This window comes from Platalea leucorodia, assembly GCF_965183815.1.
Source record: "Platalea leucorodia genome assembly, chromosome: 9".
Taxonomy (NCBI): domain Eukaryota; kingdom Metazoa; phylum Chordata; class Aves; order Pelecaniformes; family Threskiornithidae; genus Platalea; species Platalea leucorodia.
Window position 1 is genome coordinate 9785338 of NC_138831.1, and position 16030 is coordinate 9801367.

Genomic DNA, 16030 nt, shown 5'->3' on the forward strand with positions numbered 1-16030 from the left:
CAGCACTAGCAGGGAAGTTTTGCCCTGCAGCTTGTACAGCCCTGCTATGGCAGGGTATGTGCTCAGCAAGGCAGGCTCTTTGCCTCAGCACAAGCTAAATAGCCCACAACCTGATAGAAAGGGATATATGGGAGAATACTGAGATAGAGAGATCTACTCCCCTTTGACCCATGGTAGCCTGAATCTGACATCCTTGCAAGTGGCCTACAAGAGCCGTGTGCTCAACTTGGCTTCACAGGCAGAGGGTGGAAATCACTGCTGCCCAGGCAGGCTGGGAAAGCCCTAGCTGGCTGGATTCCTGTGAAGTACTTGCTTTCGTTAATAGGATTTTATTGTTATTAACCATATTAGGATGGTCACAGCCTAGTTTATATAGCTTATGTTTGATTAAATAATGACCTGCTGCAGTGATAAATCAAAATTTGTCCCAATGAATGATGGTATGCAGCCACAATTGCTCAAAAAAAAAAAAAAAAGTATTAAAATAATGTATTTTGTTTCTTTGGATAAACCTTGATCTTGACAATCCCCAGGCTAATAAAAGGTTGTTGTTTTTTCCTTCCTAAAATAGTCTGTGCAGTCCATAGCTTAACCAGCTCCATAGAAGCATGTTTCACCCCAAGAAAGCAACCTTAGACAACTTGTAAAAAGGTCATGTAAACTTTAGATGCAAGCCATTATTTTTAATTCATGTGGTCTGTCAGTGTTTCCTAGCACCTGAACAGTCCTTTCTGCAAATTACATTATTTTTGTGAATATAAACAGTTTATTAAAACTCCTGTATTATTTATTTAAATGAGTTTATAAACATTTGAGGAAGCCCATGCAAAAGGCACTCATAATAAATTATCTTATTCTACCTTCATTGAAACTTAAATTACAAAACTCTGAAGACTGCCTTCTGTAACAAAGCCATTTCTGCTGCTTGTCATCACAAGATCCAGGGTAAGAGCATTATATCTAGGTAGCAGAAAAAAAAAATCAGCACCTAAAGTTTAAAGTGAACTAACAACATTTCTGTCTTAGAGTATTTGTACTAAATGTGACACACAATCAAGTATGCAACAGTTTAATTACCCATGTTCAATGTCTTACGGGAGAGGCCATCGGTTTCCAGCCTTGACTTTGAGATCACAGGTATGGAGACAAAATTAATGAGCAGAAGGGGACAGAGAGGTATTGAGGAGAAGCCTGGAGCAAGTGAAACAAGAAATCACTCACACAGATCGATTGATTGAATGAGAAGTCAGATACTGTAAGTGGTACTGGAAAGAATATCAATCCTACAACTCTATGGCAGATCAACCTGAACAGTGCAAGGGGATTTCTTATATGAGAGGACAGGCAAAAAATAAAATTAAATAAAAAATGGCAGCAGCAGGAGAGCAAAAACTTCTGTGGATAAACTTTTCTGGAAATTCTTTTCCAGATAAGAGGAAGCTTCAGCTTTGGAGTTCTTAGTTTTGCAACGTTGGTTGGTAAGGTCACTCACTTTGTAGACATTCCCATCTTTTGAGTCCCAGTCTCCATGCACATGGTCATGTCTGGCTGTCAAGGACATTGCACATTATAAATGGCAGGTGCCAGTCAGGACAGAAGTGCTTCTGCAGAATTTGGGTAATGGATAATTAAATTGATTAAATAGAAAGAGATGTCCAATAATGATCCCCTTCACCATATGCTTCTTTCTTAACAGTCCTGTGTTCAAGGAGCCTCTTGAGGTGGACACATAGATTTCTTGAAAACTTGGTAAAGTCAGTTTGTGGTCATGCAAGATAGACCAGGAGATGCTCCTGCTGTAAAGCTTCAGACTGTGAACTCGTGATGGTTGATAAAACTGAAGCACTTGTAAAGATGGACTCAACTCTATGAGGAATGACAGTTCAGATTAGCTCCACACATCCAGCCTTTACAGTTTTCCCAGCACTTGTCCGCTCACCTGCTTCTCTTCTTCATCCATCTTCTCTTCCATTGATGATCACTGCTAAAGCAGAAAATTGGAAAACTTACTAGCCTGAGGACTGCAACATAATGCCCAGAATTAGGGGATTCACTAACCAATTATCTTTCCTACTTGATCTACTTTTAACTTTCAAGTATTTGTAGAGGTGACTATTTAGAAAGAAAACCCAGCTATTTCAACCTTGTGCTGTTTTAAAGTGCTTTAAAAAGATGAACAAGGAGTATTATAAAATTTCATCTAAAACAACTTCCTGTTTGGTTTGCTAGTAACTATAGCAATTCTCAGTATCTTTGTTTAGCTATTCATCTTTGGAGGGTTTCTGCTTGCATACATTTTGCAACTGGCAGAGCTGAACATATTCCGCAAAGCATTTTACACTAATTCATGCTCAGATTTGTAAAAGAACGTGTGCTGGGCATGCTCAGGCTCCATTTACATTCATTTGGTATGAGCATTAATGAGATCAAGTAGAACAAGGACAGATGTTTGTGAAAAATAAAATGTTAAACTCCTATTTGTAGTGATGAGAATAGAGCTTACGGCTTCATAGCTAAGAATGATCTGACCGGAGTGTGCACGAGATTCCCTGAGTATCTGGAGTCTAAGACTTATAGCTCCTTCCATCTGGTTATTTTTCCAAGAGCACATGTTGTGCATTACATAGGAAATGATGATCCTTGTATAAATTCAGGATTATTCATTCTAAGGACAACAGAGTAAGGTCATCATATAAATTATTTGTAGCAAAGACTGACCTAGAAGTGCAATCTGGGGACTCTTCTAAGCTAAAAAAGAGGACAAAACCCCACTGTAAATGGTAGTGAGTTCTCATCTTTTAAAATAATACAACTCAGAGTTAAATTGAATAGACGCAAAAAAACGTGAGCTGTGCCAATACCAACAAAGCCATGAAATTTCAAGTGTCCCTTAACAGGCCTCTCAGCTCTGTAAAATGTTTCAGAGTAAATAAGCATTATGAGCACTGAAGGAAAACATAATTTCAAAGAAAAGCTTGTCAGTTAAGGTCAGTTTAATATCCAGTCATGAATTTCACTGTTTTTAAGTCTTGCTGATAAGCTTTTATAATTGAGTTCCTTCTCTTATTCCATGCATATTGAAGCAGTAATTAAGCTATGATATGAGATACAAAGTATTGTGTGCTCAATTCATCAATTTTTGTTCAGTCTCGCAGTTCTTGTTCCGATTGCACTGGCATTGTTGCACTGAAATATCTCCAAATCTATCATGTCAAGATTATGCATGACGCAATTTGTAATAGTAGCTAGGGATTTGTTTACAAAAAACAAATGCTCCTTTAATCTTTAAAACAAAATCAGACTTGTCTTACATCACAGAACAGAGATTTGAATGAATACAACACTTTTAATAAATCAGTAATTACCTTGATCAGTAATTACCTTGTGGAGTGGCAGTTGGCTCATTTAACTTAACGTTTGAAAACAGCTTCCTCCGCACAGATTTTAAACTGCGCCCTTCTGAGATAAATTTTGAGAGCTGGACTGTTGGGGATTTAAGTGCTCTATAGGTGTATTATTTATACCACAGCAATCTCCAATTCATGGAGGAGAATTTGGACCGTATCGTCTTTTCACAGCAGAGATAATTGCAAGTTAACTAAACTGCCTCCTAAAGAAATTTGCAAGCTCTGCCTTTTGGTACCACTGTGCATAAAGTGGCACACCACATGCAAGTTCATAGTACCATCATTAGGAAAACAAAACTGCCCTTTAGTTTATAATTTCAAATTGAATCATCCCTAAGATGAGAGCACAAGGCACCTGACCCCAGTTTGCAGTGTGAGTTGGTTAGTTGGTGAGGGTTTAAATAACACTCCACCAGCTGTAAACCAGTCTGCCATAAACATATTTCTGTAGTTGATATGGCCTGAAAATAGTTGGTGGGTACAGAAAATAGCAAAGGGCTGCTCCCATCCTTTCCTAGAGCACGCTGGGTTATCCATGGGTTACGCTCATCATGGCTTTGACCCGCATCACTTTACTCTGAAAATCAATCAGCCGCATGCCAACAGGGAACTAATGAAGGCTGTTGTTCTTCTGCATATGTGTCCATTGGATAATAGATTTGTGCATATTTTATTAGTGTTTATTTTATGTCTGCGGGACACAACAGGCAGAACATTTCAGGGGAAAGAGAACGTACCAAGAATGTGTTATGAGACATTAGGTCAAGCATAGATGAACTTCCAACTACTTGAAAAGTGTTTTATTCACCAGCCGTGGACCAGTTAGGCAGCTTTACTGTTACTAGACAAGACAGAGATGTGTGTTGGTGGGCGTTTTGGACATAAGTATGACCACACCAGCAGGTGCTTGTACTGGTGGGACTGGGGGGAACAAGAAGGTCCCTCCAGAGCCGGGTCCTGCCACCGTGACGATGCTAGCAAACAGCTGCTCACACTCAACCCCATCCTCGCATGGTGGGGTCAGCCTGTCCGAAAGGATGATATGTCAAGCAAGGGTTCCCCTATAAAATTGCAGACCTGAGTCACTGAAGCGATGGCTGAAATCTGTAATCACACACCTGAATGTATTGCTGAGTCTGCCAGTACCACTCAACCCAGCAAGAATCTCAGACCAATGGTGATATTCAGACCATTTTAGGACATTAGATTCTCATAGCGAGCTCAAAATTAAGGAGTATTTTGATTCAGGAATTTTCCAGCTCTGATTATTATCCTCTTTCCATCCTTTTTAAGGGAAGAACAGCAGATGGCTTCATGTACTTCATACCTCTTAGCAGTCTCTTTTTCCAAAAATTCCTTCATATCCGGGCTTTAGGAGAGACATCACCCTGTTACTGCTCACACCGATCTCTGATCGTTGTGCTTTCGGCTCTTTTGCCACTTCTCCTGTCCTCACATGCTTTCTTCAGCAGCAGGTACCCACCTGACAGCCCTCAAGACATCTGGAACCCCAGCCACATATTTCAGGATTTTCTAAGCTTAGAGATTCAGCCTTAGGTCTTTAAACCACAGAGAACTTAGTATTTTTCACAGAGAAAAACAGTGACAATATAATAGCTTGCATTTAAAAAAAAAAAAAAAAAAAAATTCCCCTGGAAAAACATATATAAAGCAAAAAAAAAGGTGGTTTTCATTGACTAATGAAAATTGGTGACTAATTTCTGTAGATTTGATGGAAGAATTTTCCTTATTTATTTATTTATAGGAATCTTCTCTGTGGACTGGAAACAACAAGAGAAAAATACTACACAATTTATACCCAAGCAGTACACCAGAATTTAATTTCCTAACTGATAACTATCCAATATATTATGCATGCTTTGTTATGCCTTATAAATGGATTACAGTTACATAATTTACTCATATTCAGTGTTCTTTCATAGAGTGCTTTGCTGCCAAGCTATGTTTCTGGCACCTCATTCAGTCAAAACTTCATAATAGACTTTCACCCTTCAGAGCCCATCTTGCAGCTTTTCCCTTCCACCTCGCTAAACCCAGCCCCCTGCAGCGCAGGGGATTCACATTTGAGCAAACAGCAACTTTTACAGACACCAGATTTGGTCTGAAGCCTGTAAAAACTAAGGAGGAATTTTTTTTTCCTGATTCTTCACTAACTGTTGGATCAGACCCTAAACGCAGATCATTGGTTTCTAATGCAAAAACAGGCAATGATTGTTCCTCTTGGGTGCTCGCTTCCACCGTCACGAGGGACAAAGTCATAGGAATTATATCTTTGGTTCAACACAGTCATTTCCCAGCAATGCTGGTTGTGTGAGCAAACATCTCCACAGCAGCTCATCAGATGTATGTATATATATATGACTTAGGGTCCCTGCAGCCACCGGAGGAATAGCATTGCAAGGCCACCCACAAACCTCTGTGTACCTCCCTTATCTCACAGCCTGGCTCTTCTCCCTCTGCATTTCAACTCATTCATTTATTTTCTTAATGAATTATTATTAATGAAAAATTAACATTGCATGGAGACGTTTTTCTTCTTTGATGGCACACCAGTCCTCAACCCTGGTCTGAAATGTGTGTGCATATTTATAAGCAGCTTCCTATTGTCTTTCCAAAAATGTATAATTATGCTGCAGTTTGTTGGCATTTCATTAAATATATAACAGTAAGATTAAGCTTTCACTAGGCTATCTAGAAGCAGTTCAAATAGGGTGTAAATAACACTGCTACACTGCACAAATATTTTATCAGCCCGCTCTCAGCTTTGTTCTGCAGCAAGGGATGGATTCAGTTCCAGACTTCAGTAATAAATAGCAGCAATGGGTCTCCCTAACCTACAAAAGATCGATTTTTTCCCCATACAGGTTGGGAGGGGATCCTCAGTCACCTGCATTCATTTCAGCTCCCTGCATGGGAACATTTCATGTTTTCATTAGTTTCATTAGCACTCATTAGTGTCAGCAGGTTGCTCTCAAATGATCTGCTGTCTTTGCAGCGAGGTTATGTCAAACACCAATAAACTCAGACACATAAAACTATAAATAAAGGTGGGTGGCTCAGCACTTGCCTTAGATGCATGTTGCTGTGCATGAATTCAAGAATTTCCAAGAAAAAATGTAAGGCTGTGTCCTAGCACTCTGGAAGGTCACAGAATACGCTATGTGCTTTTGGGGAGACAAGTTTATCATACATGGTTTATTTTATCATTTCATGTCCTTTCTCTCTGCCACCGATATCTGAAAAAAACTGTTTTGTTGAGGCTTGTTCTGCCTTTCATTGTAGAAATCAAGTTTCCAGACAGATAATGCAGTGAAGGTTCAGTTATAATACCAACTATGATCCATAACTGTCAGAGAAAAAATATCAAGCACTGGTCATGTCTGAGCTCAGTGGAATGTGGAATAATTAAAAAAGCCAATGACGTCTTTTGAGTACAGTGTTAGTAAAGGAGAACAGGGGTTGAGAGCCAGCTGCCAAGCACAATTCGACTGACCTGGGACCTGCAGACATCTCTGCGAAGGAGTACTACAACCCATTGGCCTCCAAGTCTGACAGCTTCCAGTGGCTTCATTTTCTTATTGCCTTAAAATCTGAGACTTTGAAAAGATCTCACAAGTTGAACTGTGGGGCCCAAGAAAAATTTTGATTGCTTTTCATTGACCTGTACTCAGTGCTGCTGAGATCTCTGAGATCTACCTGACTCAAGATAATTATGCAAATTCTACAGTTCTCCTTAAATTCTGGATGTATTTATCTGTGTACCTAGCTAACAGAACAGAGTTTTTTACCTCTGAACAGCTGTGCACACTTTTTAAGTACTCAGAGGACTGGAGTACTGTCATTTTTAATGCACTCATGGAAGTGAAGATGCACATTCACTCACCATGAAGGTGCCACCCATGAGAAATCGTGGTCCTACTTCAGTTATGGATGCCCCTTAGCCATATGTCTAAGCAACATTTGTTTCCAAAGGTGCAAAGAGAGGGACATGGAAAAATGACAAAGCTGCAACGTTTGACGCTCCAGGGCTGACCAGCATTGAGGGCTAGAAACTCCTTTGCAAGTTCTAAGCTATTTTCTATGAAATCTGCTCTTTAACAGACCATCTCTATTCAGCTGAAAGTCAGGCATGTGCTTAAAAACCTTCTGGCAGCACACAGACTTCATATAATTTTAATGTTATTATTTATTATCGTAGTACCTAGGAAACCCAGGCTCAGTCCAAGACACCATTCTTCTAGTTGTACAAATGCAGAAAAAAGGTCAGTCCCAAATTGCTGCAATACAGTGGTGACGCTCAACAGGTCAGTCAAGACAGAGGGGGACATACAAGGAAACAAGGCAAAAATAACTCATCCTCTTAAGTAAATGAAATTACAAATGGAAAATTGGTATAGCAAGAAGATGATTTACCTGCAGTAACAGAGAAAGTCAGAAGCAGAGCTGGGATTAAACAAGCCTCAGGAGTTTCTGATTCTCAGGCCATTAACCAACACCACCTCTATTAGTCATATTGTTACGAGGGAAGTATACAACATGCTTATGTCATTTTTTCCACTTTACCTAACAGTATGACAACTGTTAGAAAATAGCAATGTAAGTGGTTTTTCACTATGAGGCTTCTCATACTGTCAAATTAGCACCCTTTTTGCTGGTTGATGCAGATCTTAAGTGGAAATTGTTCATGGATTCTTTGTGTCTAATCTGCCCTTTCATATTTTATGGGTATATTCTAATGCATCCCACAGGGCTGTTCAGACACATATTACACTCTTAAAAATATCCTACTCTGGCTGCTGAATATATTGCAATGAAAAATCAAGAATTCCGGATGGAAAAAAAATATCAAAACCTTCAATTCTTTCTGAAGTTTCTGCCAGTGAATTAATAAAACATTGTTCAAAAACCTGGAGAATATTGCAAAGATCAGAAAGTTCTACAAGAAAAAAAAATTAATATGATGATCTCTTTTTAATGTTTACTACAATTAAAAATATTAAATTACCTCAGTAAGACTGGATCTGAGGCAATTAGGAGATATGAGACATCACTTGCCAGACTGATTGCACTGTGCTTGTATTTTAAACTGGAGAAATGTCAGTTTTCCCAGAGTTATGAGAGGTCTGTTATCAAAGTCTGCAAAGTATTACACTGCGTGAGCATTAGATTGATGCTTCTAAAATTGAGTAAGATTGAATTAAAGCAGATAGTTTGATGGACTCCCTGTAGCAAACATCCTGTATTTCTCCTAGACAGCATTATTCAACCTGAAATCTTTTGTTTCGGATTTGTATTCTTTAACTTATCAAGCTACTGCTTTACAACTCCCAGAGTAAATGGTATCTCAGTCTGTTTATGAAATACATAACCCTTCAGATGACATGTTCTTTCACTCTGGTTTTCTCATCCTCCTAGAAAGAGCATTCCCACCCCTGTAATTCATTCCACACCCCATGACATCCCGATAAAGTAAGAGAAACTACATGTCTCATTCAATTCTCTGAGATTTTGTTTTATAAGGAATAGGGGAGCACGGGGTTACAGATTCTCCTATTCTAGTTTATATCAGTTTTTTTTTTAAACAAAACAAAACGACCTGAAAGATTTTACCTACCTCTGTGCTATTGCCATTGCCAAAAGTCTCCATCAGTGCAAGAGTCTCTCACAGGGCGTTTGAACTTTCCTTTAATCTAATCCATTTAGAAAATGACTCACAATTTATTGAATAAAGTGGAGAAAATTGATATCTTTTCATTAAGCTGACAAAGTCTTTTTCACTGCTGGCATCTGTGAAATGTGTTCTCTATTTAAATTTTATTTATATCAATCTTCTCTGGTAGAAACTAGATTAAAATGGAATGCCTTATAGTAAAAACTTTCCCATCCTGCAATGAGTGTCATACTGGTTTTGAAAACGAACGCTGTTTCTTATTCCGTGGAGTAACATGATACCTATGATCAGGAGGAAGCGCAATCTAATATCTCTATTCCTTTGTACTCTATTTCTATATAAACAAAATGTGTATACTTTATCACAGGCAAAAAGAGATAGCTGCTATGGCTTTATAATGGGAAATGCAGAAGCAATCTTGGAACATTTTAATACATAGCATGTTCCCTCTAAACTGTTGAAAAATGCATGATGATACTTTGCTCTGTTTTCATATTTCAAGGTTTTCCATAAACATGAATTAAAGTTATATATTATTCTGTAAGTATTGTCATATTGTTACATTGTTAAATATAATGTCTTTATACTTATTGTCATATATAGTTTGTCATGTTTTTAAAGCAAGTTCCTAAATACAAATGCAGAAAAGTTAAAGGAGAATTCTATCTGCAAAAAAAGTCTTTGCATTTTTTATACACACTGGAGTAGCAAACGTGACACAAGCAAGTGCTTGTGAGTCTCTGGGCTGTGTGCGCATGTTTTCTCCCAGACCACCCGCTGCCCATGTCCTGTTAATCACCTGTAAGAGGGTAGTTAGTCACTGCTTTGAACAACTGAGTAGCTTCAATTTAATGCAAGAACTTGAAGACTGAGAAATGTGAAACGCAACAAGTTCAGGAGTTTCAACAAGTAAGGAAGTTTTAATCAAACGGATTGTATATTTTTTTCTAAATATTGCTTGATTCAAGAGGAAGATGATGGAATGGTTAGTGTTTCCATGCTGATTTGATCTGTTTAGGTGTAGATATTTGAAGGCGTTCAGTGCATTTTTACTGTCCCATAATAGAATAATTTGTTACTGAAATGCAAGGGGAAAATGTCCCCAGCCAGCTCGCTTCATGCATCAAACCTTTGTGCTCCAGGTGATACACAAGAACAAGGCAAAAAGCAGTCACTACCCTTGTGCAACCTACAAAGGTTCTTACGACCTTTGCAGGCTGAAGTCCACGGAATTCAGTCTAAGCTGGAAGTTCCCTGCAGCCACCTAAGGCTTTGGGCATTGTGTTTGGGAACAAATACATTTTAAAATGCAACAGAATTGTGTAAGCACTAGCAAATATAAGCTATTCTCTTGCTTTTTCCCTGTATTCAATCTGATACCCAGATCTCTTATCTGTATTTCTCTATTTGGTACACATGATTAGCAAATGCCATTTCAACCAAATGCTTTTTTGTCTGTTAATCCATGCAGACTAAATACATCAAAAGTTAAATATTTTGATCACAAATTTTCTATAGCTTTGCAAATAAAGATGAAAAAAACAGCGTGAATTGGACTGGAAAAAAAAAATCTTAAGAATTTTGTGAAGTTGCTTTTCTCCCCAGCTCTGTTAGTTATATGCTTCTTATAGAAGAGGCATTTTCTTGAAAAGATCTCAGATATAAGCAATCCCTTATTTACACTAGCACGAGCTGGGGAACAAAAAGACCCCAAAACAGAACACAAACAAAGCAGGAGCAGTCAAGGCTCTTTTATATGATATCCTTTTTCTTTCCCCATGGCTGCAGGTATCTCTCTCAGTCAAATCAGCCTTGCATGAAAAAACTCCATGCTTCATGTATTCCCCAGACAGCGAGAAGAACACAATGAAAACCACTCCAAAATGTTACAGGCATCTAATTCAGCATGATGTGAGCACTCACAGCCTGTGATGCCTGGTGACTAACAGAAGTCTTTAATTCTCATCCAGAATTAGCAGTTCAGGTCACCAAGAAGCTCAGGTTCCTCAGTATCTGGAAGATCTTGAATGCAAACTGCCCCGAGGGAAAGCATCTTAACTTTAACAATTTTCTCTCTTACACGACTGCTTCAGCACATCTCAGAGTGACATAACCTAAACACAGAGAAGCTGCATTGTATTCCCCAGGGAAGCTTTTTTCCCCCTCCCCTTACAGGTGTACCTAATCTCAAACGCAGCAAACTGTGATTCATTTTAAAGCTTTTTCCTGCCTCTTTGAACAGAGCCAGAGGTGTAAAACTTTGAAATCAAGTAGACCTCAAAGGATCAGCAATGCCCAAGAAGGACAACTGGTCCTAAAGATTAAAAGGCTCTTAATAGAAGAGAAAACCTATAAACACAAGACTCAAAGGAATTAATTTTCATTGAGCTCTGGACACCCCTGCCACAGTGCAGTGCTGAGGACTAGACCACAGCGAGCTTTGTAGTGCTTCAGACTTAAAAAGGATTTTGCCCACTTTTATATTAGAGACAAATAGGAGCTTTTCATCTACAAATGACCTTAGTTTCCCCCTTTATAAAAGGAGCCTTGTCTCCAGTCCAGCTATACGGGGTAGGGACAGGTAAGGGTACTCACTGGTGGACCCTTGGGTGGGCTACCTTGTGATTGTAACTGCACTGTGATCACAAATTCATATATATGTATATATATACTAAAACCTGCACACTATTACATGAATCAGTTGACATTAAGGTTCAGCACTGACTTTGCATTTGACTATTTTTCAAGGTCAGTATCTGAATACTTGGGCTGTATTTAGCAGCATCAATAAGTACTTAGGTCATTTTAATTGCTATGAACAGCATTGCTGCTCCATGCTGCCTCTCAGTCTGTATTCATCTCTGTTTTACCGTGTAAAGTCCCTATGCCAGGGCGTTCAGTTTTGTGGTTTTTAGTACCTAGCACCATAGGATCCTTCCTCATGATTATTTAATACTACAGCACTGCTACTAGTAAATAATTACGATCATCGCTTTTGATTCCGTATCGCAGGATTCTTCTCACATATTCCAAGGATGCTCTGCTCTCATGATTTCTGCGAAGGCCAGTATTTAGCAGGATATGGTTTTTCATTTTGCCCACTGCACAATCTATTATTAGAGTGCAGATTCAGTCCTCATGTGCCTTTTCATGCATAGCAAAGAGAGATATCTCTTTTCTCCACTGTTAGCAGCATTAATGATACCCTTCTGAAAATGATGTGTGAATAGCATCATTAAACTGCCTTGCAAGCACAGGTGTAAAGGGTTTTTTTATGTGTTGTACATATGGAGAAATGATGTATAACATGATAAAAATGAGGTATAAGCTGTGAGAAGAAATAAGAAAGACAGCACAGAGAGCTAGATGATTGCTGTAGGGCCCTTACAACTGGACTACTCTATCCTATTCTATTCTACTCTGTTCTAAGTTTAGCTCACTTGCTCCAACTTACTCAACTCTTCTTCCAAACCAAAGCAGCTTCCAAACCCAAGGTGTTTCTCCCTGTGTTTCAAGTAAACTCAGCAGGTGAAAACCATATCCCTGTTGGGACAGTTATTCAGCAAGTCTGCTGGTATAATCATATACCAAGTGAAGGTCTGTTTTAGAGATACTAACTCGGACTCCTGAATTGCAGTAGCCTCCCATTAAGGTTGATTATCTGGCTTGGAAATATTGCTTCTCATTCTGGTTTATTTTGCACTAAAGTGGGCTATACTTGGATGCATTCCAGCATGGCCCACCAGATCTCTTGACCATATGCCACTCAGATCAACCATGTACCTCGACAAGTGGCAGGGGTTGGTTTGTCCAGTTTATTTGAGGACAAAGATCTCACCTTTCCAAAGGAAGTCTTAATTGCACTTTAATGGAAATAAAAGTGAAATTTAATGAATGTATACTTGACCTTCTTTACAGGATTTCCCCCTCTATATTAACCATTTTTATTTCCCAGAGTTTACTACCAGCTTTACATAAAAAAACAGCTTCTTTTCTGGGCACATGACATACCTTTGTGTTCATTTAACCAATCTAAATTATTTCTCTCTGTTACATTCTTACCTAAAGAATATGGTATTTGGCTTGGTTTGGGTGTAAGCTTGTGTACCTAAGTCTCCCATTTGTAAATATACATTTATAGTATTACACACCTACATGCTTGTATCTGTGTGTGTGTTGTTTGTTATTCTGCAGCAAAGGAAGCTGGATCAGAAAGTCAGGGGAGCATTAAGGAGAAGAGGTAATTATGTGAGGCTGCCGGAAGAGTTCAAAGTGGCTGAGGGTTGACCGTGTTGGCAGTGGTTCATTTTTCATGGACCGCAGTGGAAAACCAAATGCTAAATTGGAACAGTCCTATGAAAAGGTAGTTTTCTTTTCAGAGCTAGATCAAAAGGGGAACCATTCCTAGTAAATTAGGATTGGAGCAATAAAGTCATCTGCTTAGGTGGGACAACAACAGGTCTCGTAAGATAGTATGATGGGTATAACTCTGTGTAGGTAATGCTAATGATACATGCCGTGGTCACCTGGTGTCCATCTCTCCTAACTCAAAAACAAGAATGCAGATCAAAAGTTGAAAATGCCAAAGTCCCTCTTTCGTACCTCACTGAGTCTCTCTTCAACAGTCTCCTGCTCTCTGTGACACACAGAACCTCCTCTTATATGATGAAATGGAATAGTGGTACACACTTTTTAGTCTAGGAGTATCTGTGGGTTTGGTGCATTTATTTTTCAGTGTGGGTTTGTCATAGGTTAGAGATTAGAGAAAAAGGGACTTGTAGCTTTATCTGTGTAGCTGTGAATTAAGGGGATGGACATTAGTAGCAGCTGCAGATACATCTTTGGGTGTTTCCTTAGGATTTTGTGAGCATAAACAGATTACAACTAGCTAAAAAATAAATCAAGACTTTAATTATAAACTCTGAAATGTCCTTAAATGCACGCATGCACAATAGGGCATTTTCCAGAGCTGAATGGTGTGATACAAGGTAGTCTGCTGCTTCAAAGGTATTTTATGGGCTTGAAGCAGCTATGCGGGGTGACATGAATGCGTTAAGCATCTCTATTTGAGTGAGTGTGCAAGAAGCTTTGACAGTTAGGCTTTATGAGTGCAACCATGAAATTAATTCTTGCCAGAGAAAACAAACCGTAGACAGAGCCACTCATGCACCAACTAGTCACAGTTTGCAAGGTTAGTTAAAGTTTATCAAAATCCCCAGACAAAAAATGTCATTAAGATACAGTTAAGGTTATAGACAGATACCAATTCCCAGGCAAGAAACTTCATTAAGGTGCACTCAAGGTTGTAAACATATGTGCCAATTAAATTCAAACAACAAGATCCAAACACTGTCATTATTTACAATGTTAAATATTTGGAAATTAAAAGTTACTGCTAGAGATAGTATGGTTTCTATAAAATTCATAATCATGTTTCAACAAACTGAACTTCTGCTGATGTTCAGTATTACCTTACATTCTATTTCTAGTTGTGATGCTCCCTGCCATGGGATACCGTGAAAGCTAAAAGTCTACATGGTTTCAAAAAATTCTGCATAAATTTGTGGAAGAAAAACCCAGCTGCAGGTATTGAAAGCAAAGCAGGCACTGTTTATTCTGGAGTAACCCTGAGCCACAAGTCCTGAAGACCTGGAGAATATTCTTGAGGAAAATCTCTTTTGACTTGCCTTGTTCTTACGTATGTCCATAAAGACCAGATTGGCTACTCACGAAGCCGGGCTGTTAGGGTGAACTGTCCTTTGGTCTGAAGCAGCATTGCTGCCATCACAGCATTCCCCACAGTCACAGCATGATAGTAGACTAGATCTCGTCTATAAGGAAGCTATGGCAAGCAGTGCACTGTCTTAGAGAATATAGGATGCAAAACAAGTAATTAAATGTGAAATCCTTGTAACTAAATTTAAATTGAAGGGTTTAGAAGGGGCACTCTGCTTCTTAAATGCAATGTTAGACCCTTGAGATATTATTTAATTAGATTTTTCATTATAACATAGTTGTGAACATTGTCTTTTCTCTTTTAGCTTCAATAGTGATTGGGAAATGGTGGTGTGAGATGGAGCCCTGCCTAGAAGGAGAGGAATGTAAGACGTTGCCTGATAATTCTGGATGGATGTGTGCGACTGGCAATAAAATCAAGACCACCAGAGTAAGTCATCTTTCTGCCAGTACCCAAGAGGTCTTAATAGGAAAGGGAATCACTAATGATTGTTCACATATATCTTTTCCATCACCATGTCTGCTGTAAAAATCTTAAAGATCACTGCATACCTCCCCAGCCACTCAATGCTTCTGGCCATAATTTAGTGAAAATTCAGATGGATTCAGCCTGGTCAGCTCGGTCCACGCTTGATAACCTGCAGGTTGGAGCTGCCCAGTCGCCAGGTCCCTTTCTTACAGACATTGCCACCTCAGAAAAAAACCTAGTGGACATCACTGAGTCCCTTTCTGGTGGCTAAAGGGAAGAATATTAGATCAAAGGGATCTGCTGGATCCTACATCCATTCCTTGGCCATTCCAGGCCACATCTGTATTAGCATCTGTACAGCTGCTTTGTAGCATGAAACGGTGCTGAGGACTCAACTCGCTATCTGCATTTCAGGACTGACTTCAGAGCAGCTCTAGCCCTGTGCACCCATTAGTGACATATTCTTGAGGTGCTGAAGACTCAGGTAACACAGGCCAAGAGGTGACATCAACTTTCACCATGCATTGCTAGGAAAATGCAGAGACATGGCTGCAAAAAGAGAGAGTGTGAATGAGCTGGCTAAACTTCTCCCACTATGAGATTACCTTTGGGAAAAGAAGTGTTTTTCAAAAATAGATTCTAGCTTTTCTTTTGCATTGTGCAATTGTTTCTCAACCATTTTCTTAAGACTGCAACCTATACCTGTATTCAACAATTTTAATTAAA

At 39.0% G+C, this 16030-nt stretch overlaps 1 protein-coding gene across 1 annotated transcript in view; it reads left to right on the forward strand.

The window, feature by feature from the left end:
* Window positions 1–15575, forward strand: part of TAFA1 (TAFA chemokine like family member 1) — a gene marked incomplete at both ends in the record, with an annotated part of 223609 nt that extends 208034 nt beyond the window's left edge. Inside the window, 2 exons of the mRNA XM_082321241.1 lie at window positions 15141–15265; window positions 15396–15575. Coding sequence (XP_082177367.1) covers window positions 15141–15265; window positions 15396–15575 — 305 coding nt within the window. The remainder of the gene's footprint in view (window positions 1–15140; window positions 15266–15395) is intronic.
* Window positions 15576–16030: the final 455 nt, after the last annotated feature.